This window comes from Parasteatoda tepidariorum, chromosome 9, assembly GCF_982258835.1.
Source record: "Parasteatoda tepidariorum strain Cologne lab strain chromosome 9, Ptep-v5.0, whole genome shotgun sequence".
NCBI lineage: Eukaryota > Metazoa > Arthropoda > Arachnida > Araneae > Theridiidae > Parasteatoda > Parasteatoda tepidariorum.
Genome location: NC_141763.1, coordinates 6,236,135 through 6,258,838, shown reverse-complemented (window position 1 = coordinate 6,258,838; position 22,704 = coordinate 6,236,135). Strand labels below are relative to the sequence as shown.

Below are 22,704 nucleotides of genomic sequence, written 5' to 3'. Positions count from 1 at the left end.
CATAGGTCATTTTGAATGCTTATTCTAAAACTATTCCTCCCATTCTAAAATCAAAAGTGTTGCATTTTCACTGTGACTGTCTAACTGCACACCAGTGAGAAAAAAAACATAAAACAGTTAAAAATTGATCACAAAAAGAAATGAATAATAAAAATTAAAAATGATTTGTTATAAAACTTAATATACAATAATTAGCATTATTGTTCTAAAAAACTTAAAGTACACTTGATTTCAGGAAATAATCTGTACACAGCAATATTAAATGAATTAAAGAAAAAACTCTTTCTCGTGTTTTTTTTCCTCTAGAGTTTTGTTAACCATTATAGTACAAAAGGGAATTTTAAATTAATTTATAATACTCTCTATTCAATTACTGTTTTGTCAAAAAGTTCAGCAAACAAATTATCAAACTCTTACCACAAAGATTAAAAAAAAAAATCAAGTCTAAATTCTCAAGGAATTGTTAGAAAAACTGCTTTCGTTAAATGCACAGATGCTTAATAAAAATATTTTTCAGCAATTTTAAAAACTTTCTAATAATTTTTTATTCTTGAATTTACTAAAAAGACGACATTTTAATTCAAAATTTTGAAGAGAATATTGATATGTAGTAGCACACTGACAATTTGAAAGTCAGTGTTAAAGATAAATTGCAAGGAAGGTTCCCATAGTGCTTACTAAAAAAAACAAATAATTATTATCATAATCATTATTAATTAACGAATAATTATAAAGATTATTGTTGTAAAAGTTCAGCTTAAACTAACATCCATGTAGCAAAATTTTCAAATTTTAGGCGTTTGGAAATTATACATTAATATTTGAAACAAGTTTAGAAAGTGCAACTTTCTCCATTTGCTTTTGAAAAAGAAAATTAAGATGAAAAATAATGTCTAGGGTTCCTGTTACCGGCCAATTGTAATGATAACTTTTGAATTTCCTAAATAAAATAGTTTTAGCTCATTATTTATTAATTATACTGAATAAAATTATTTTTTTAGTAAAAAGTTAGTAGAGTTTTACAGTTTATCCTGATATTAAAGCATTTTCAAATGTCCCTATATAAACTTTTACTTTCCAAAAATATTTTTAACCTGTTATCATACTAAATAAAATGCTATAATTGTGGGGGAAATTTCTATTCAAAAACTTATATTAGGCTCTGATAATTTTTGTGCTCCTGCTTGTATGTGCATGAATATTTCCAATCAGTTCAAGTTTCAATCAATATTTACTACAGTTATTAAAATTTTTCTAATTACATTACATGTTATGATAGTTACAGTACGTTTACGTTCTAGTATATGCAGCTCAGCACCAATCGAAGGAATAGTTTCGAATTTCGGTCTTATTCTGACAACACTAAAAAATTGGAGTACAAAGGAACTCATACATTTTTTTTTTATTGTATGCTTCATGAAAAAAAGCTGAAATGTTAATGAAAATTGATTTTACATATAATAAGATTGAAGAGTTTTATTTTAACACAATTGTATTTATACTTTCAATGATTAAATAAATTAACAAATCTCAATTTTAGAGATTTTTATTTATAATTCTATATTCTTCAACAAAATCTAAGTTTTGATCGTAATTGTCAAAACAGTTAAATGCCAAAATTATTCAATAACATAATTGATCACTTGTAATTTTATATGTATGTTTGTTAATAAATATTTCCTATTTATAATAGCTAATAATTATCCTTGCACCAAAATTTTGGATTTTTGACATGACTTTTAAAATTGGTTGAAATCATCAAACTTATGAAACTTGAGTTTCTTCCAAATAGTTTTTTTCTTCTGGAGTTTTTACCACTGTCCGTCCATGGCTGTGACCCGCTGGTTAAGATGAGCAAAACCCTGTTCTTTAACATTTAATCTCTTAAATTTGTAAGAAATCGAATCAATTTTTGATTTTTTCTGATGCCAGTGTTATCTGATGCCAATGTTAAATTTTTATAATTTTTAATTATAAAAATTTGTAAATGTCTTATAGTTTGTAGAATCAGTTACCAGATTGGATGAGATTTTTTAATTTTGAAGTGAGACTAAAATTTAAATATTTTATTGAATATTATTTTTGCCTGTTGTGAAGAAAATTTAGATGTGTCTAAAACCTTAAAAAAATATGTTAATAAATTGTACCGAATTATAGGCCATCTATTTGCATCTAGTCTCTGTCTAAATACTGAATTTTTTTATTTAAATTGCTGTTTCTGAGGAATTTTCCAACCTATTTAAATTTTTATCTAATTTGGAACATTTTTCTAATCTAATTAAAGTAACACTAAAAATATACATGCATCATATTTCAATATATCTGAAACAGTTATTTACATATTCAATTAATTGTGATTTACACCTGTTTATGAACAACTTACCCATAAAAATTATATTGATTTAATAAATGCATGAAGTTTATTTTTTTAGTTAAATATATTGATTTTAAAAAGTTGAAAAATTTGATTTGAGACTCAGTCGAGACTTGAGAATTCAAATTTGAGACAGTCAAAAATAACCTTTGATCTCCAAAAATTACAAATTTGGCATCCCTGTAACTAAATGTTGTGTACGGCAAGGAACTTTAACCTTTCAGAGAAGGTCAAATTGGGCAACAATTTAAAATATTTTGCTAATTAAAACCAGGGATCTGTAAACCCTTCCCGGGGGAACAAAAGAGAAAGAAAGACTGTTCGAAACGATTGTTTTCTAAGTTTCCCTAAGTTGAAATTCCAAATGTAGTATTCTAAGAAAATATTTCTACTTATGCAGACAACGTGTGCACATTCCTATTGATATTAAATGATATTTTTTTTTTATTAAATAAATAGTTGATCAATTTATATTTATTCATAAAATTAATTAATAGAATATTATGCAAATAAAAATTAATTTCTGGCAATTTTTTAAATAAAATATTATAAATTTAAGAATTGTTTAAGTTTACTAATGCGTAACACATGAAAAGTGTTGCATGACTAAGTTGTGTTTAAAATATGCTAATTGAAATTTTTTAAAATGTGAGTGATTTTGTTTCCACTATTCGTCCGAAATGAATATTCTGCGTAGAGCAGTATAGGCTAAATACCAAATAATTATGTTGCATATCTAATTTAGTAGCAGCAATTGTTGAGCATAATCTGGTATCTATTTACAATTTAAAGAAACTTCTTGAGAAGGTTTATCTTCCTTGAAAGTAAGGGGCCCTCAAATCACAAGGGGTCTCATTCAGCCACTAGTATGTGACATGTGCATTCTACTTGAAATTCACCCAGCTTTATAAATAAAATAATAATAAACAGCAAAATAAATAATTTGATTTTCTTTTCAATGAAATTATGTGGTCATAAATTGTGAAATTATATACTTGTAGGCATCTGATAACTTTTCTCTTATACTACAATATCTTTATAAATTGTAACGAACCTAGCCAAATTAATCTTGATTTTTTTTTTCATACCATCTGAAAATTTTGTAATTTCTTGCTAGAATGACTAGATTCTTTCATAATTTTGTTAAAAAGTAAAATAAAAAATTTTTTCATTAACATTTCTGCCTCTTTAACTTGGTTTTTTATTTTGTTGGAAAGTTCAATTGCATTTATTGACTAGAATGTTAGATGTAAGCTTATTCATGTTTTTAGTAAAATAAAAAAAGAACTTGAAATCCACTGAGAGTTGAGTTAAGTGAGAAAAGAATTATTAAATTCTTGTTTAAAAATTAACCTGATTTTTATGGTTATTGGTAAAAAGTTTTTAAAAAAAACTGACACTTGTTTTAGAAACTAAACTTTTCTTCAGACATTTTTTTGGAAATGCAGTGCACTACCGATTAGATTTTTTATGAATTTAGAAATTTTTAATTTTGAAGATCAACTCTACTGCAGGTTATATTTAACGTAAGTAATTATCTGAATTATTACATTTACTTGTCAAAGTAGACAATTTTCTTTTTCCTTTTTTAAAAACAAAAAATAGTTAAAGCATATTAATCTTCTATAATCTGTTCCTCAATTTAGGTAAATCAATTTTCAAAATACAAAACAAACTTTTTTGTAACAGAAAGTTATATTTTTAACAGACTTCTGAAAAAGGTAAAATTTTTGCAGCACATAAAAATTAAATATTTTTTTATTATTATACAATACTCGTGAAACTACAAAATTGGAAAATGATGTTTCATTGAAATAAAAGTGGGTACACTTTAACCATATACTTCCTCCACTACATGTGTTTAGCTTTTTAATGCTAAATATGTTAATCCTTATCTACAGAAGAGAAATAATTTCATACAGAGTTGTTGGTATAACTACTTTTATTGCAAACTGATGGCACAGCATGGAAGAAGTTGAAAGTAACTTTTATTTTTATCTATCTAAATATTTGTAAATGGATCTATGTTAACTGTCCAACTTAATTCGTGACATTTTCCCGTGTCGGAGTGTCTTTTTATTATTTTTCTTCCCTCTTTCTCCCAATGTGGCCACTCTGAATGAATCAATTTTTATTGCTTGAATGGCTAATTAAAACTGCAAAACAGTGCTTCATAGAATTAGTGTCAAACTTTTTGTATTTGAGAAAATTAGGCTCCGCCCATGATTGTTTCATAATTTTTGTTTCTTCAAGCAGACTCTTTCATCAAGAATAAAAATATTTCTGTATTATTAATTCATAATTGGTTCCTTAGATTTATTTTCTGATTCTATGTTGGGTTAAAAAGAAAAGCCCTATTTAAACTAATACAGCACTAGTACTCTGATAAAGTTTCTGGTACATACTACAAATGTGTGCACCCTTTGTCACCCGGCTCCATTATCATTAACTTGTTTGTATTTAATTCTGTCACACAATCTGGGATGTGTTCATGCTGCCTTGAGGTTAGTTGTGCACATACTTATGAAGGATCAAGTTTATGTCCTCCTGATGCCTACAACACCAGAGAGATATGCATTACTGTCTCTGTGACGGACTTTGATAAAAACAAGCTTTAGAATCTATGGAGTGTGATTTATGGTATGTGTGTCCGTGTAACCAAGGAGGCTCACTTATCTATTGTATGTATCTTTCTATCTCCTGCCTAGTGACATTAAGTCATACAATTCAAATATAAAATATTCTAAACAAGAAAGGCAATTTAAAACGAAAGTATTTATTTAGAAATAAATATAAAAAAGACATTTATTATGATTTTTAGACAGTTAGGACAACTGATATTTATGCGCATTAGATTCAAATTATTTAAAAAAATTGTCAGATACTTTAACACAAGGCACTAAATGTGTGCTTTTGGATTATGTAACTATAAATTTAAATTTTTTTAAAAATAAAAAGCATTACTAGAGAAATAAAAAATTGTAATAAATTCTTATTTAGATAATTAAATTCAATAGTATTTAGGTCCTATGGAATAGAATCGATTTTATTGTTTAATTTCCTTCGAAACCCTTGATTACAAGTTTCCAAGGATTTCTTCAAAATTTGAGGGAAGAACAATCGGTATTTTACGATGTCGCTGAATATTTACATTTTTGACCGGGTAAAAATGCATGTCACGCTTCCGTCGGGCTATTTAATTTTCGAGTCGTGCTCATAACTTAACAGTATTTTGCAAACACAATTTTTGTTTTACGCTTTCATATTTAAGGTGTGTACAACATTTCTTCTTCAGCACGACAGCCCCTTACAGGCTTTGGCTGCCTCAACCACATGTAACCTCCAACGCGACTTTTTCCAGTTGTTTAACCTTAATACTTTTAGATCTTTAGAAGTGTCATCCAGCCATCTAGTTGGAGGTGTCTTCCTCTAGCTCGAGATCCCGAGGGATTTTTAAAGATGCCGATTCGGACTGCATTATTTTCTGAACCTCTCCAGATATGACCAAGCTATCTTAATCTATTGCTTCGAATGACCTGCACTATCTGTGACTGTCCATGGAGTCTATATAATTCAAAGTTGTATCTGATTCGCCGACAGCCTCTTTCCTGTACTGAGCCAAAAATATTCCTAAGGATTTTCCTTTCAAAAATACCGAGAGCACGCTGAGTGTCTGCTTTTAGTGTCCATGTTTCACTTGCATAGAGCATTACAGGTAGAATAAGAGTCAAAAATTTTAGTTTTTCGACTGATTAGGCTTGATCTTAATTGATTTCTTAGTCAGGGTTCCTGCACGGTCAGGAAAACCTGCGAAAGTCAGGCTATTCTAAAATTAAGCTAAAAAGTCGGGATTTTTCTTACATATTCATAAAGTTAGGAAAATAAAAAAAAAACTATAGTTCATTCAAAGACTGACAGGCAAAAATAAAGTTTCAAGGAAAAATTCTATAATTCAAAATATGTAATTTCCTCATAATAACATTCCTCTTTCCCTGGTAGAACTTTCCTGTTAGCAATTTTCCTCCTGTTTATCCAATGATAAGGAATTTTTGATAGGGTTGCTAGGTTTATTGCTCTTTGTGTGAATAACTGGTTTACAGACAATAGTAGCTGAAGTAACCGCTGAAAAATCAAAAAAGGAATTTTTACTGTTTTGTGATGTTGCCAAAAAAAAGGAGAGCAAAAGAGTTTCTTATTGGCGATCGAAATGGGCTGCAGGTGGCGTAGAGCAGAACTCTTTTCCTATGGCAACACTTCACATGCTTTCCCCATTAGCCTGTGGAAAGTCATAGAGGAAGGAAGTACGTTAGTTTCTCTCTTGATTTTCACATAGATTAAAATCTTTTAATTTAAAAAACTATATGGAACTGAAAACTACATTAAACTTAGTTCTAAAGAAAAGTATCATAGAAATTTTAAAAAATGTTTTTATTACATAAAAAGGAAAAATATTAAGAAAAGGGAAATTATCGTAGTACATTCCTATACAACTGAAAAGAGGAGGAGAGGGAAGGGAGAAGGGCTAAAAGCATGAAACCGGTCTCTCCCCAGATGGCGTATTCGAGTGTTGCGATCGCGAATAGTTTAATCCACAGCAAAAGAGATTTGATAATTTTTTTCGAAATATTTGCACGGAGAAAAAAAAAGAAAATTTGTGGAAGGTTATAAAAAATTTTCTTAACCTCTCTCATAGTAACGCAACAGTCGAAGGGGGGTTTTCAATCAATAAAAGCTTATTGGTTGAAAACCTCAATGAAGATTCTATTATTTTACAAAGACGTTTGTATGATTATGTTTCATTTATAAATGGAATAAAAAACATAGACATTAATGAAAAAATGCTAGATGCTGTGAAAGGATCTAGAACAAGATGGAGACATGCATTAGAAGACCCCCTCCCCCCCCAAAAAAGAGAAAAAGAAACGAAATACTATGTACATACTCTTGAAATCTTTTTGTTATTAGCAGAGTATCCGCGCACCTGGAAAGTCATGAAAAATCATGGAAAGTCATGAATTTCAGTATTGAACGAAATTTGTCATTTTTGCTATTTTTAAAAAAAAAAATCATGGAAAGTCATGGATTTTGGTTTTCTAGTGTTGCAAGTGCTGTGCCAATTGTGGAAACCTGGGCCTATATGCTCCAAATTGAAGTAGTAGGCTTAAATTGCCCCGATCTGCGCCAAAAGGGATATTTTCCCCTGAGTATCGCCAAGTCACAATTTTGCGGCAACCAACTGCCATGTGATGGGTTGCGAAGGATTCTTGCACTCTCATGTGCAACTCTGCTTCATTTTGCAAGATATTCTCAATTTCAGGTTTCATTTTCCACTTTCTGAAATAGAACCGAAACTTCCCAGGAATTTTCGGGGACCGACTAAACATTGCCAAAGTTTAATAGCAAAAGAAAATTTTATTTCTCTTGTTAATTTCATTGTTATTGAAGTGCCATCGTCTTCGTCAATGGCAAGCTTATGGCCTTCTTGCTCTATTCTATTTATAGAATAGTACTCATGATCTTGGAATTAACTTGGGGACCATTCACTAAGTACATATTTTCATATTGATCCTCAGAGCAGTCAAGAATCACAAAGCTTCATAACCTCAAAATTTCCATCTCCCTTTTATTCATTTAATTTAATAAAGATAAGAATTAATTGAGTTTCTTAAGTGTAAATTTTTATCTGAGGGACTGTCCACTAATTGCATATTGCTTTTAAACATTTATTTTACCTTATTACTTTTTTTTTACTAATATTTTTTTATACTTATTGCATTTTATTATTGTGTTATTACTTTCAAAATTTTCAGTGCTCTTATTTTGTTTTAGGAAAATACTTAATAATATTTAGAGGCAAGATTTTAAATAAGTATGAATAGAGGGGCTTTCAGAATTTTTAAAGCAACAAAAAAATCTTATGTTTTTCAGATTTGTCATTCAAAAATACTTTCATTCATCTCTTAATGATTTGATTTAAAACAATTGATATAAAAAAAATTCAATTATCACAGATTTGTTAAATATTATGAGTGTAGAGACAATATAATATTTTACTTCTGACAAAAATTTTTTAGCTTCAATACTCATTGAATTTGCATTTAAAAATTATTTTTTTTAATCATTTTATTAATAAAATACTGTACTGGGTAACCAATTTTAATTTTAAAAAATTAGGGGCCATTCACTAATTTACATTTGTAATACTATAAATTTATTAAAGCTTGCTTAATTCTTTACATATTTTTATAAATTCCGTATGATCAATATTAATCTAGTTAATGTTTTATTGAATATACTATTACAAATAACATTTTTTTAAATTTTAAGAAAAATATACTCAATAACCTTAAATAATAGTTAAATTAATTAGAGTTTTAAATTACCTTTTACAGAATCAAATAAAGTAATTATTAATTTAAAAAATAGTATGAGCCACTCAATATTGAATTTATTTAAATTGCTTTTGCCAAAAGCAATTTTATAAATTAAAATTATATTAAATAAATGTTTAAGTTTTTTCCAAACTGCGACACCATTGATTCACTTGCTGTATTATGAAATGGTGTCTCTAGTTTAAGCATTGTTAGGGCGTTTTTTAAAAGAGTTCTGCTTTTCTTAGTTTGACCGGAAAGGGCTTAAAATCTTTGGATGTAGAAAACGCAGAAATTTGGCAAAATTCAAATTTAATAGATGTTGGACTAGATACCTCAAATGCGATGACTTCATTATCTTCTTCAGTAAGAAATTCTATGTATTTAGGTGCTAGGTCTATGGCACGTGCAAAAAAGTTATTAAAAGCATTGCCTCTTGAAAATAGGTTACTGTACCATCTTAAATTGCTGCATCCTGTAATGAGAATGGAATTCTATTAAGTTAATAAGATATCTGGCAACAGTATTCATTATAAAACCTGAAGAGGCATGTTTGTTACTGTTACGTGGAGAACCAGAAGGTTATTCTTGTGACTCAAATGAATATGCACCAATTGATGTGTTTTGGAAAAACTATTTTGTGAAGAAATATAATTTGGGAAATATCAAATATCCTCTTATAACAAAGCTTTTTAAAGCTCTTTTGTGCATACCACATGGGAATGCCGATGTTGAAAGACGTTTTAGTACTAGAGAGGTTTTAGTTTTGTTCATATGTGTGAATAAAAAGCTACTTGACAATAGGGCAAGTTTAAATTTGCATAGTGTTAATGATTTGAGACAAGTTGTGTCACTGGGGATTTAAATAACTTTAAAGTTGACAAAGATATGATTAAAGGAACTCGTGCAGCATTTAAAAATTATTCTGCTTGATTAGAGGTTGCGAAAAAAGAATGTGAAAACACTGAAACTGAGGAAAGCAGATTGAAAGTTGCTGGAATTGATTTGCTAAAAAAATTGAAGACTTCTCAAGATCTCTTAGCCACAGCTGAAAAAAATATTAAAGATGGGTTAAATAATAAAGACATGTTGATTATAGAAAGCGGACAGATCCTCTTATCTGAGGCTAAGTCGAGCATAGCAGAATATTTAACAGAATTGGAAGCTACCAAAAAGAAACTTAATTTGTTTATGCAGGGACCTTTAAAAAAGTGAAAAAAATAAAATTTGCCACTCATGCCACTCTTGTTTTAATTCTTTTTATTAAATATGCTCCAAATCTTTGTTTCGCTGCTCCAAAATTGCTTTTGTGTTGCTCGAAAGATGCTCCAAAACCATGTTTTGCCACTTGCAGCACTGGTCTCCGAAAAATCTAATTTTTTAAATGGAATCCCCCCCCCCCCAATTTCATCCTGCTCCAGACATCTGAATTCCTAACAAAATCACCACTCAGGCATATTTTATTAGAATATAAAATGATTTTATCATGTTCTTTAAAAATTATGGTGTTCTTTCAAAAAATGAAAGAAAAAACATAATTTCTAGATCGAATTATCTTTTAAACTCTTCTGTGATTTAATAATTCTTATTATTTATTTTATTTAATTTTATCAATTTAAAATTCTAGTTGAAGCAAACCAGTCATTGCAAATTTTTTTTTTTAATTCCTAAATGAGAACAGAAAAATCAGGAGTATTTCTTTCCTTTCAGATGAACAAGGAAAGTATCTTTAGAATATAATTCTACAGAAAAAAAAATTTTTGCTTTTGTTTTTTTTCTAGCTATTTTATTGTTTCAATTCTTTCTTACTCTGTTTTTTAAATTTAAAATCTATAAATATGAAGATGCTGAGTATAGTTTTGGTTATGCCTTTTATTATGTTATTATAATGCTTTTTTTAATTTATTGTTGCGTTTTTGTCGGAGAAAATAGTAACTTCGTTAAGTCATGAAAAATTCTTGGAATTAGTTATGGAAAATCATGAAAAGTCATGAATTTGAAAATCTAAAATGTAGCAGATACTCTGTATTAGGCAAAGACCCTTTTTCTACTATTGCCATAATTTTCTTTTATGAATAATAACAATGAAGATTTGATGTATTTATTTATCTAGCATTTTCTATGGTATTAGGTTGAGTTAATAATAACTTCTGCATAGAAAATTGAAAGTGCATGCTAATAGAAGTGAATTCTGCCAAAAGGGTATACTTGAACCTTTTTCGAAATCCAATAAATTAAAAATTATGTCTTTTAATAGTTTTAATATATCTATTTTATTATTCTCTCCCACTAATGTCATCCAATTATATTTTCTTTTACTTTTTATTTTAAATTTTTCAGTAGTATTGTTGAATTAGTAAAAATATCTTAAACGGTGAGAATATAGTGAAATTGCATATGATTTTGCTTTTTCAAAGTGTAAGTAATCTACAAGGAATACCTAGAAAGTTAGATGAATGAAGGCATTAAGCTAGTAAAAGAAACATGAAAACAAAATAACAAGCAGCCTTAAAAAGCAACACCAATTACCCACTCAGCACTAATGATAGTCTTTGATTAAGAGTCATGGTGGCTCAGGGGATAGAGTGTTCGCCTTCCAATCAGGTGAACCGTATTCGAATCTCAGCAATAGCTGGTCAATGCGAATTCTGCACCCGCCTAACACCAACCATAGTGCCGACGTAAAATATCCTCAGTGGTAGCCAGATCATGGGTTAGAGTCCCTTTGCCGTCAGGTTAACCATGGGAGGTTTTTATGGCTTTCCTGCCCATGTAACGCAAATGCGGGTTAGTTTCATCTAAAAGTCCTCCACAAAGGCAGATTTCTCCCAATCCTGGTCCCCTTGTCTTCTGGACTGGGTTCAAAATTACAATGATACTTAGTTGAATATTAGTAGCCGTAAACCTAAAAATTGGGTTGGTTATTCGTCAGCGGTTATAAATTTAAAATAAAATCTTTGATTAAGTTGCTATAATGGGTCTGTGTGTACCTCTTTTTGGTTTGATTGAGGCACTGATGCCACACCTCTTTCCTTGTGTTGGATAAAATTGGGACAGATCCTTTGCTTACCAAAATCTTTGTAAATGAACTGCCGTTGTTAACTCTGAATCTTCTCATAGGCAGTCGTTCAACAGCATCAGTCGCTAATGCTTGATATTAATGATTGTCACATATGCTTTATATATAATGGTATGCCACACATGTTTATTGCCAAATCGAATTTCCTTTGTCATAATCTTAGCGTGGTTTATTTCCCTTCCTGTAAACATTTAAACCAATTAAAAACATTTTTTCTATTATTAGACGTCATTTTGGTGCTCCTGGACCAACATTGCATAATCTACATTTTCTGAGGCTGTTAACCAATAAATGTTTTCATATTTATTCACTGTTAATTTCAATTTTATGTTAGATTTCTCGAACAAGCAGCTCAACCACTCCTGTCAGGCTAATCTAATCTTTGCTTTTAGCCATTCCCCACGGATATAATCCTGGCATCTTAAGTTATGTTGCTTTACTTTATTTCTTAACCATCCACCAAACCATTTAGACTCAACCTGTATTAAAAAAGCATACTAAGAAACCATGTTGTGAATATTAATGTGTGTATAATTATAAATTGAAATTAGTACATTTTATCAGAATTTCCATAATTTAAATTGAAGTAAATTTGAATTATTTATGTTTTAATGCCATGAGAACATTAATGTTGTAAAAGGATAATTTTTTTATTTTTCCCCCTAAATTTGTATGTTTAACATTAAAAAAATTATTAAAAATTAAATTATATTTCTTAGAATGAAATTCCACCTCATGCATTTTGTAAAATCAACAGAAATTTAAATAAAGGAGTGGTAAGTATCTTTTTTTTCCCCAATGGTGTGAAATACTATACGATATATGTTAACAATTACTTTTAATAAGTTATTACTTTTTAGTGACTTGTGATTGAAATTATCTTCATAACTTACCTTTCAGAATATTATTTTCATATTAAATTTTATTTTCATATTTAAAGTGGTAGTAAATATATACTATTTTTTCTTATATAAACTTAATTTTTAAATAATTTTGATCACCACTATTCTTAAAAAAATTAAGCATATAATATTAATATGTGTTACCATCACAGTCGTCATCTTAAGCATTTTCAAATACCACATATCTTTTTGCTTAAAATTGAAATTTTAATTCCATATTATTACCACTGGGAAAAACCATTATGGAAGGGATTAAAAGTTGGCAGTTATGCTAAAGCATATTTGTCATCTTTTTATTTAGTTTATTTCTTTTTTTTCCCCTTCCTTTTTAACATAATTTATAAGATCCTTTTTTGTTGTTGTTTGTTTTTGTTTTGTTACCTTGCCAGGATTGCGACTCCATGTTGAAAATAAGGAAAGCCTGGAAAATACAGGGAATTTAAAAATCATCTAAATTAATGGGGAAAATGCATGTGTTTTTTAATTCTTTTTTACAAACTCGGAATTTTGTTTCTTATTTTTGTCTTTTGAAAAATTTCAACCACTCAAAAGTGATCTATGAGATATTTAAGGATGATATTTTAACTATACTAAACTATTTAATTTTTAGAACACCTGTTGAAGTTCACCTGTAAAAGTTGCAAATTTTTCACACCATAAAACGTCAGAAACTACTAATTTTTATTTTGTTAAACAAAAATATTTTCCAATTTTTTTAATTATCTAGGTAAAACCAGTTTCCTCATCATATGATAATAAATATACAGTTTTGTCTCAAAAATTCGTTTTTCAAACTTTTTAAAAACATGAGGAAACATTTATCAAATTCATGATTTAAAATCAACAATTATTTGAATAAAAAATAGATTTTTAGTTACTGATCTTTATGTTGTTATTAATGCTGTAAAATTTATAGCTTAGAATAAACAAAAATATATAAATACTTTGCTATTTCTAAATATGAAAATAACAAGAAATCTTGACACAAAAATCTACGTAAATTCAAAATTCTATTGACAAGCGACCAGATTTGATGTATTATCAACAAATTTTGAATTTTCGAATAGGCATGAGAAAAATTGCCCTCCTGTTCTGTAGCTTCCAACACTTTCTCTCTAATTAAAAGAAAAGGTTATGTCATAAATAAGATTGATTGGTTTTTGTAGTTACTACAACTATCTTATTACAAATGTAATTAATTTGCATTGCAACTATTTTTTTTAATGTAGTGATTACAAACCACTTTCGTAATAAAATCCTTTTTTATTTCCTTTTAGTGGATGGATTTTGTTGGAAGATCCAATTTACACTTGTATTCGAAATTTTAAAAGAATATTCAGATAGGAAGAAGCAAATTAGTTAAAATAGTGTAGAATAATAACTAGCTTATTGAAACATGGGAATTTTTCAAAAAATATTTAATTCTTGGTTAGAGGTAATTTGACATTTTTTTAAACAATCTAAAACAATATTATCATTCTAAATTAGAAAACAATCTAAACCATTATGACAAATTTCTATTTCAATATTCAACTTTGATGCCTTATTCTGCCTTTCTTAAAATTAATTTTTTTATTTCAATTTCTTTTGCCTTATTCTAGAAAATTACCAAATATTTGGATTCAAATTTTTTGATTTTCTATATAAGTACTTTTATATCAAGGGTTGTAGAGCTAAATATATTCTACTGAGGGTATTATGTAAGACTTGTATTAATCATATTCGAAAAATTAGCAACATTTGAACTGCTAAATGGGATGCTCAACCTGAGATCCGTGGGCCACATGTCGCTCCTAAAGTCTCGTGACCCACGCAGCACCTAAGCAAAAGAAAACTAATATAATTTTTCGAAGGAAAATATTATGTCTTTTAATTATGCCTTTGAGGTTTTGATGATCTAATTCAATGTAGTTTTTTGATGGCTTATTTTTTTCTTTTTTGTAAATGCTTTAAATTTCCCAAGTCTTAAAAGTTTCAATATTTTTATTTATGAAATAATTACGATGCTTCAATTTATTTTTCTATCGTTTTTTTTTCTTCGCACACTTTTTGGCTCTGAAAATCCTGATATTTTCGATATATATTAATAAGACGTTCAAAAACTGAATTTTTTTTCCCTTTATCATTTTTTCATCAATTATTGCTCCGCTTTTACTCTGTCAGTTTCATCACAAATCTAAGTACTTTTTTTGGATTGTTGTCGGTTGGTTATTCTAGTTTAGAACTTGAAAGTATTGACATGTTAGGTTTTTTTAAAATCTACTTTTGTTTTTCAATTTTCATCATGGTTGATTTATTAAAACAAATTATTTTTACATAGCTGCCAACTCTACTAAATTTTCCAGTAGACTACTAGTTTTTGTCATTTTCTCCGGGTCTACTGGTTTAATTAAAATTCTCCTGGTTTTTCATCAATTTTGAAAATTCCCTAAAAGTAAGTTTCCTAAAAAAATCCGTATTGAAATAGAATTTTTGCACAGATTATTGCTTGCTTGAATATTTAAATATGTGTTACTAATACATAAGCGAGTCTCATTTATAAAAAACAGTCTGAAAAGTGTTTTTGTTCTAAAATTTTGAGTCTTTGCAGAATTTCCTTTTTAAATTAATTAAAAAAATCTTTTAACTGTCTTTGATGAAATAAATGCCTATTACTTTTCAAAATTATGAGTAAATATAATACATAACATTTCAAGTTAATTTAATGTAAATCATAACTGGAAAACATTGCAGTTTTTTCAGTTATGATGAATATAAAATGCAAAAAATATGACGTGCAAAATATTTAGTACATTTTGCAACAATTATCATGAAATTTGTGGTATTTTGTAAAATCTACTGGATTTTTACTTATCTTTGTTGGCAGCTATGTTGTTAGATAAATTAATTATCATGAATTAATTATTAAGAACAAAATGTTTTATTTTTTATTGTCTGTCATGTTCAATTCTGATTCCTCATTTGCAAGTTTTGCTTGATGCGAAATCACATCTGCTTTCGTTAAAAATTGTTTGCTTTAACAAATAAAAGAAGATAATTTTTACTTAAACATTCAATTATTTATCACTAAAAGACTATTATTTTATTAAGCAGATTGTGGCTTTCTCTTTTCAGAAGTGGTGCATCACTTTTACCACCTATGTTTTGAGTTTTTTTTTCTTTTTCTGACTTTTTTCCATATGCAAGAAATTTGTACTCAATAAATTAGTACATCTTTTTCATGAGAGATAAAGGTCTTAATGATAAGGTCATGAGGTCTTAAGATAAAGATTTTTTTTTAGTTCAGTTGATTTCATTATATTCTTCCTTGTTCTGGGTTTTAATATTTATGTTAGCTCTTCTTTTAATTAGGTAGTTGCACTTTGTGAAGCAGATCAAGGATACCCTCACAGGTGACCTATAGCGTCACTGCCAGTTGATCATTAAAAGAATTCTTAATTTAAAAAAATTTCTTAAACGAGTACTAAATGTTATGAAAGAAATATACATATGTATAAGAATAAAATATAGTGGAAATAATTTAATTTACTAGTGCAATTTTGTGTTTCCTTGATTTTTTTCACACATTTTCGGCAAAGTTTCTTTTTTGTTTTTTTGTTGTGAGTTTCTTACCAATTGGTGGACGCTCAGAGGGTTGCTGCCTTTGGTAACTCCATCTCTTCTTCATCTAATTGAAGGCTTATTATATTCGGCTATTAATTTCCTGATTCCAATTATTTTCTTGTTTCTGATTAGAATCATTTTTCATGTGCCAATTTTTTTCATAAATTTATGAGGTATTAAAATTTTGATATAGTTTTAGAAAAAGACTAAGTTGAGACATTTCATAAGCAAACATATAGCTCTATAAATGTTGGGAATTGATATTTATGAAGTAGAAATGGCCATCAGTTATGGTCAGAATTAAAAAATGTTTAAATAACATATTTGTGTAAGTTAATCAATTCTGTCAATGGAATACATCAAAATATTTAAGTATCTAAAAACTAGTTTTTGTTTTAATGACACATTACAATGACTAACACCAGTTAATAAATTGTAAATTATAAAACTGAATCTATTCAGTACTTTGAATCACCTAATCAAAACCCAACTATAGGTCATAGTAGAATTAATCACTTTTATACATAGAAAAAAAATCTGAGCCTATCTGTGGGAAATGTTTTGTTGTAAATTATTAAAAGATTTATAAAGGGAGAAAAGTTTTAAAAGTAAATATTGTTGCGAAAATTTCGAATTTTAAAAAAAAGTGGAGGAAAGAAGATTTAATTTTTGCTACATTATTTAAGTCTCAAAATAATTGCTCTTCAAATTAGTAGTACAAGTAGTACAAAGTATGCAAAACTTAATTCAAATTTTTGATTCAAAACTTGATTCTAATTTCAACCTGATTTCTTTTTCCTTTTGAATTTTAATTCAAATGCTTTAACTTCAACCTCCTCCAGGTAATGCTTAATTTATCAATTACCCTGCACTTTTCATCGATGGATTTTTTTTGTGTATAAGAGAAAGAAGTGTTATACAAAGAAATTTTCTTTTTTATATAAAAATCTTATTGTATATAAATTCATTAAATCTATTAATTCATTAAAATCAGATGTTTTCAATTACTTCATTTTTTTAATAGTCATTTATTTTAATTATAATTTCTTTCCAAATTAATAATGAAGGAAAAACAAATTCAAAATTTAGATGTTATTCTGTGAAAAGTAAAGAATTTCTATGGACAAAACCCAAAATCACCACAGAACATAATTATTATGAAGCAATTGTATAATAATTATAACCTCTATTATAAAGCAATTGTATAATAATACCTTATAAAGCAAAATTTTGTGACAAATTTATTTATTTAATATTTTACAATTATTATATGACAAAAAAATCTTCTTGCATCTTAAAAAGTAATACTCGACTACAGGGATGCCCAATCATTTTTGGTTAGCCAGTCACAAAAAATACGAAGCATTATGTTGAGGGCCAAAACTAACTTAAATCTGTACTTCTCAAGTATTTTGATTCTAGTTGAAAATACTTATATGAATTACATAAGTAAATTCTTCATATAAACTAACTAAATATATTTAATCTAAATTACTTTAAACATAATTGGATGATTAAAAAGTAAATAAGTTAATGACAAATAAAAATAAAAAAGTAAAGAAACCTACAAAATTTCATTTACCTCAAAAGTTAACTTTTAGTTAGCTGGAAAACAAAATTTGTTATGTTTCTTGTTGTAATATCGGATTAACGGAATTGGAATCTTAATATTTGCAATTATATACTTTAATATTTACTTTTCAGAGAAGAAATTTCTCTTATTTATTTGCAAAAATTCATAATACATTAGTTTTTACTTTAGCCCCTGAGCCTCTGAGCCGAAACTTGAAAAATTTAATTGTTATAATCTGATGCTCTGAGAAAGACCCAAATAAATCAGTAACTTATTGTACAAAGCGCAGCCACTAAAGGATTTTTTTCTATTACATTTTTTTAATATTTTTAATATTTTTCCAAAGTTGTGTTAGTATTTTAGAGAATTTAGGAGCCAAGTTAAAAGGACCACTTTTGGCCTGCAGGTCATTCGTTGTGCTTTGTTTTATAATGAATATTATGAACATTATTATAAAACTCTGTGTAATGAACATATACAACTCAGAGATGAGATTTTTTCGCTTTTTAGCGGATTTTCGCTTTTGTCTCTCGAATTTTCGAATTTCAGCCTTTTTATCGAAAACTCCGATTCTCTAAAAGTTTCACTTATTTTATAAATATTTCGCTGTTTCAGAAAATTCAGCCATTGAAATTTAATAATTATATTTATTTCCGATTTTCAAAGATAAAAAGAAAATTCCAACTGCACAGCTACCAACCCTTCCTCATTTTTACTTATTTTAGCTATTTTTTCCGCTTTTATGTGCAAAAGATAAGATCTTCCGCATTTTTACCTGCCCGCCAGATAGACAGCTCGTATTTTCGTTATTCAAATGACGCTGCTTCAAACAAGCCTTTTGGAAGCCTGAAATCTGCTTATATCTCTATTCTTATTCACCCGATTTTAATATCACCCAGTCTCACAAATGTGAAGTCCAACTTCCTGCCAACCAGGCTATCCCAGCCTAGTTGATTCTTAAACTCGCTATATAAAAATTGGTTTGTGTAAACAATAGTAAACTAAATTCAGTTTCTTTAAGAATTTAAATTTTTTATTCTGAAAACCTTAGTTATTTATAGAGTTTTAAAAAGTTGTACTTTATCTTTGCCATTTAGAATTTAGCACCACAGTCATAAAATATTTCATTTCCATTTAGTAGTTAAGGTAAAGCTGCTGCAGTAGAATCTGTATTTAAATATATGGGAACCGTTTTTTGTCATTATAGTATCAAAATTATTCTATTGTTTATTTTCTTGTGAATAATTATTGTATGTCACCAGATGAACACAGCAGAGAAAGAATGTGTCTGTTTTTATTAGGATTTTTGAAAATGTGGTTTTATATTAAAGAGTTTTATAACAAAATGTGAAATTAATTTTCATTTTCTAATGTTTTTTTAGGGAGGTTTAATCTCAGTGCTAAGTCACTTAATAATTTATAAGAGCTTCTCGTCATAATAAGAATATAGAGCTTTTTGAATGAAAGCCTGTGTTTACAAAAATGTCAGGTAGTATTTCTTTCTTTCTTAGTTCTTGCTTTTTTACATACCTTCAGTTGTTAGATAAGATATTAAAGTGTCAAAAAATGTATCAAGTGAATATGAATCATTTGAAGTTGGTTTTTAGTTTTGATTAGAAGCAGATCTGAGACTCCGTTGTTAATTTCTTGAGCAATACCTTATTTGCAATTGTTTCTAAAAAGTAAAAATTAATCATAACAAGTTTTATGAATATTCATGTTTTATTTCTACTTAAATCTAGTTATTACAAAAATATAAATATCAAGCATGTTTACCATAGTTGCCAACTCTGTGCGTATAGTGAGCTGGGTTCGGTGAGATTATTGCACTTGCATGTGCAACTCTGCTGCATTTTGCAAGATATTCTCCATTTCAGACTTCATTTTCCACCCTCTGAAATCAAACTGAAAAATCTATCGATCATTTTATAATGGCTAATATAATCAAGAAAAGAGTTCTTTGTCAGAAACTAGTTATTTTATCACAATCATGTAGAGTCTTTGAAAATTATTTTGCATTTTGTTAATGTATCTAGTGCTTAAGAAAAATTTTTGATTTCTTAAAATTTTTCTTTCTCTATATTTGATGAAATTTATGTCTTGTGAGTAGCATAATATTTTTGTATCACATTTTCCAAATCAACTTTTTTCAGTTTCCACAGAAGGAAGCAGTATGAGTTATAAAATGTGCCTCATCGTCATAACGTATTTTTTTGAAAAAAATTCTCTAATTAAAAATGGATTGTTATGTGTTTCAATTTTACTTAATTTTTATTCAATAAAGCCTTAAGTCTAATGGATACATTTTTGAAGCGATAGATTTAAAATATTTTACTTGAACGAATAAAAATTTGTTTCTTCTAGCTTGAAAAAAAAATTTTTTGCATATACACATGTTTATAAAATTTCAGTATGCTTCAATTTCCTGTTTTTCTGGCTTGTTTTGCAACAAGTAGAAAAAGTCCATAGCTACTCTAAAATTTCCTCTTTATTTGTAAACAGAAATACACAAAATCTTCATATTTTTGCTTCTCTAATGCTTGCAGCTATATAACTTGAAGAAGAAAAAAAAATTATGCATAAACAGTTAAAAAGTAAAAAAATTACATTTGCCCATATTAATGAAATTGTTGTATTACAGCAAGCACACTAAAAATTTATATCTTTTATTCTATGTGCATTTTAAGTGTTTTATATTATTATTTTAGATAATTTGGATGTTCTGTCACTTTTGTTTGTTTTAATTGTTGACAAAAACTCTGATTACGCATGGTTCAGAACCTGAGGATGCTTTATTAGGTATGAATGTTAATTAATTTTATTTGTTATTTTATGCGAACTACTTATATTAATGATACTTTAATAGTAAATTAATTGAATCAGTGCTAAAACTAACTAGGTGTTATGTTACAAAGAGCAGAATAAATTGTTTCATCCAATTAATTTTTGGATCACATGTAAATTTTGTAATGGAATGTGGAAAAATCCACAAGGAGTTTATTAAATATATATATATATCTAAAGTTTTTAATATTAGGTTATTTGGGGCTAATATTTTTAACTGTTTTATCTGTTCAAAATAAAAATGTTGGCGTTCATGTTTTTGTTTTACCTATGTAATAGCATAATTTTAAAGAATTTATAAGATCATGTTTCATATAAGCTTAAATAAATTAGGCTAATCTAAAGTAATTTGTAACTGATTTTCAGCACCTAAAAAATTGAGAAGCCAGTCTTAAATATACGCTTGATTCTTTGTTTCAGTTGCTAAATATACTTTTTCTTTTATATTATCATAACCTTTTGAAGGTTTTATTAGTAATAAAAAAAATTCGACATTAGGAAAATGCCCACTAATCTGTGAAGCGATATTTATTCAGTAAAAATTTATTTATTTACTACATTTAAAATGCATTTTTTTAATAATATCTTAAAAGTTAAATCATAATAATATTGTAATAATAAAAAAATATCATTTTCACGATCAAAAAGATTGTAAGGAAAAATATTTTTAAATATGATTTTAAAGGCAGGCTAGATTGAATTTACTTCTTTTTTTTGTTACTGCATTTTTTAAAATTTTAAGAATGCATTTAATGCAGGATAGTATGAGCGAAAAATCTTAACTTTTCATGTCATGTTGTATTTGTTTTGTATGGGCCAGAAAAAAAATTCTTTTTTTTATCATATTGAAAACAATTCCGTTTTTATTTTATCTGCTTATGAATAAAAGTATTAAATGTTTTGAATATTTTTTTGAATATAAATCCTATCAGAATTACACAAGTTAAGCATTGGAAAAAAAGTTTTTCTTGTTCAAACATTAGCTTATTCAACGTTTATTTATTTATTTTTCTCTTTATGTATTATAAATATGTTTGTAACAGGTATAAATAATTAGATCATTTCTAAGCAATGAACTCAAACTCTTTTTTATCATTATGAAAATCGCACTGCTTTTACATTATGTTCCATATTACACTCATTATTCTTTGATTTCTCTATTTGGACCTACTTTTTTATGAAGGATATTTTTATAAAGATTTATTTTATTTTTTATTAATCAGAAAATTAATGCACCCAATTAGTTCTCATTCAAAGTTTTTGGTACTTCATTAGATGTTTTATTTTAAAATTTAAACAAACTAAAATTATAATTTATGCAATTAATACTTAATATAAATTTATATTGCAGATGAATATAGCTCCCGAACTAAGTGCTTGTATCGATAATTGAATTAGGAACACAAGCTTTAGGTGTGTACTTTGCACTTGCATTTGTGATCAATAACAGTGTAATTATTTATCACTTTTCTTTTTTTTTTTATGATTTCATTTGAAATTTAAAATCTAGTCATTATCGTAAATAACAGTAGTCATCTGCTTACACACTATAATACATCATTTGTGGCCAAAGTTGTAGAGGGGATGGGAATATTAACCCTCCTGGCGTCAAGTCTGTTATAAAACGGGCATGATTTCCATGCTGGAAGCGGCTTGCCCATGTATGCACGGGTTCACGTTCTAGGTCTGGAGCGGCGATCACGTCTTTTTCTGAACTAGAATATTTCCTTCCCCCTCAACCTCCTACTGCTCACAAATTGAGAGGCGTATAAGCTGTCATCGTAAATCACTCACTGTTGTGCTAGAATATTTCTGTTTGAATAGATGTGAATAGTTTGCGTTCTTTCTCATGTTTGAACCCCAATCAAACCAAAAGTTTACCTTTGAAAAACAGATTAGTACATTTTTATTTTCTCCAACACTTTTGAAATATTGAATTTTTTTAAAAAAAATATATT

At 27.9% G+C, this 22,704-nt stretch overlaps 1 protein-coding gene across 12 annotated transcripts in view; it reads left to right on the top strand.

Moving 5' to 3' along the window:
• The window catches only part of LOC107451863 (uncharacterized), a 114,748-nt gene that overhangs the window by 78,864 nt on the left and 13,180 nt on the right, over positions 1–22,704 (top strand). For 9 of the 12 annotated variants that reach the window (XM_087150743.1, XM_087150742.1, XM_087150739.1 and 6 more), the window contains 4 exons: positions 12,544–12,600; positions 19,285–19,391; positions 20,611–20,701; positions 22,098–22,159. Coding sequence is in view for 1 of the 12 variants with exons in the window: in XM_087150749.1 (XP_087006875.1) it covers positions 12,544–12,589 (46 nt within the window). In the remaining 11 variants the exon portion in view is untranslated. Of the gene's footprint in view, positions 1–12,543; positions 12,602–19,284; positions 19,392–20,610; positions 20,702–22,097; positions 22,198–22,704 lie in introns of those variants that run through there. The other 3 variants (XM_087150740.1, XM_087150741.1, XM_087150750.1) reach the window with 3 other exon arrangements.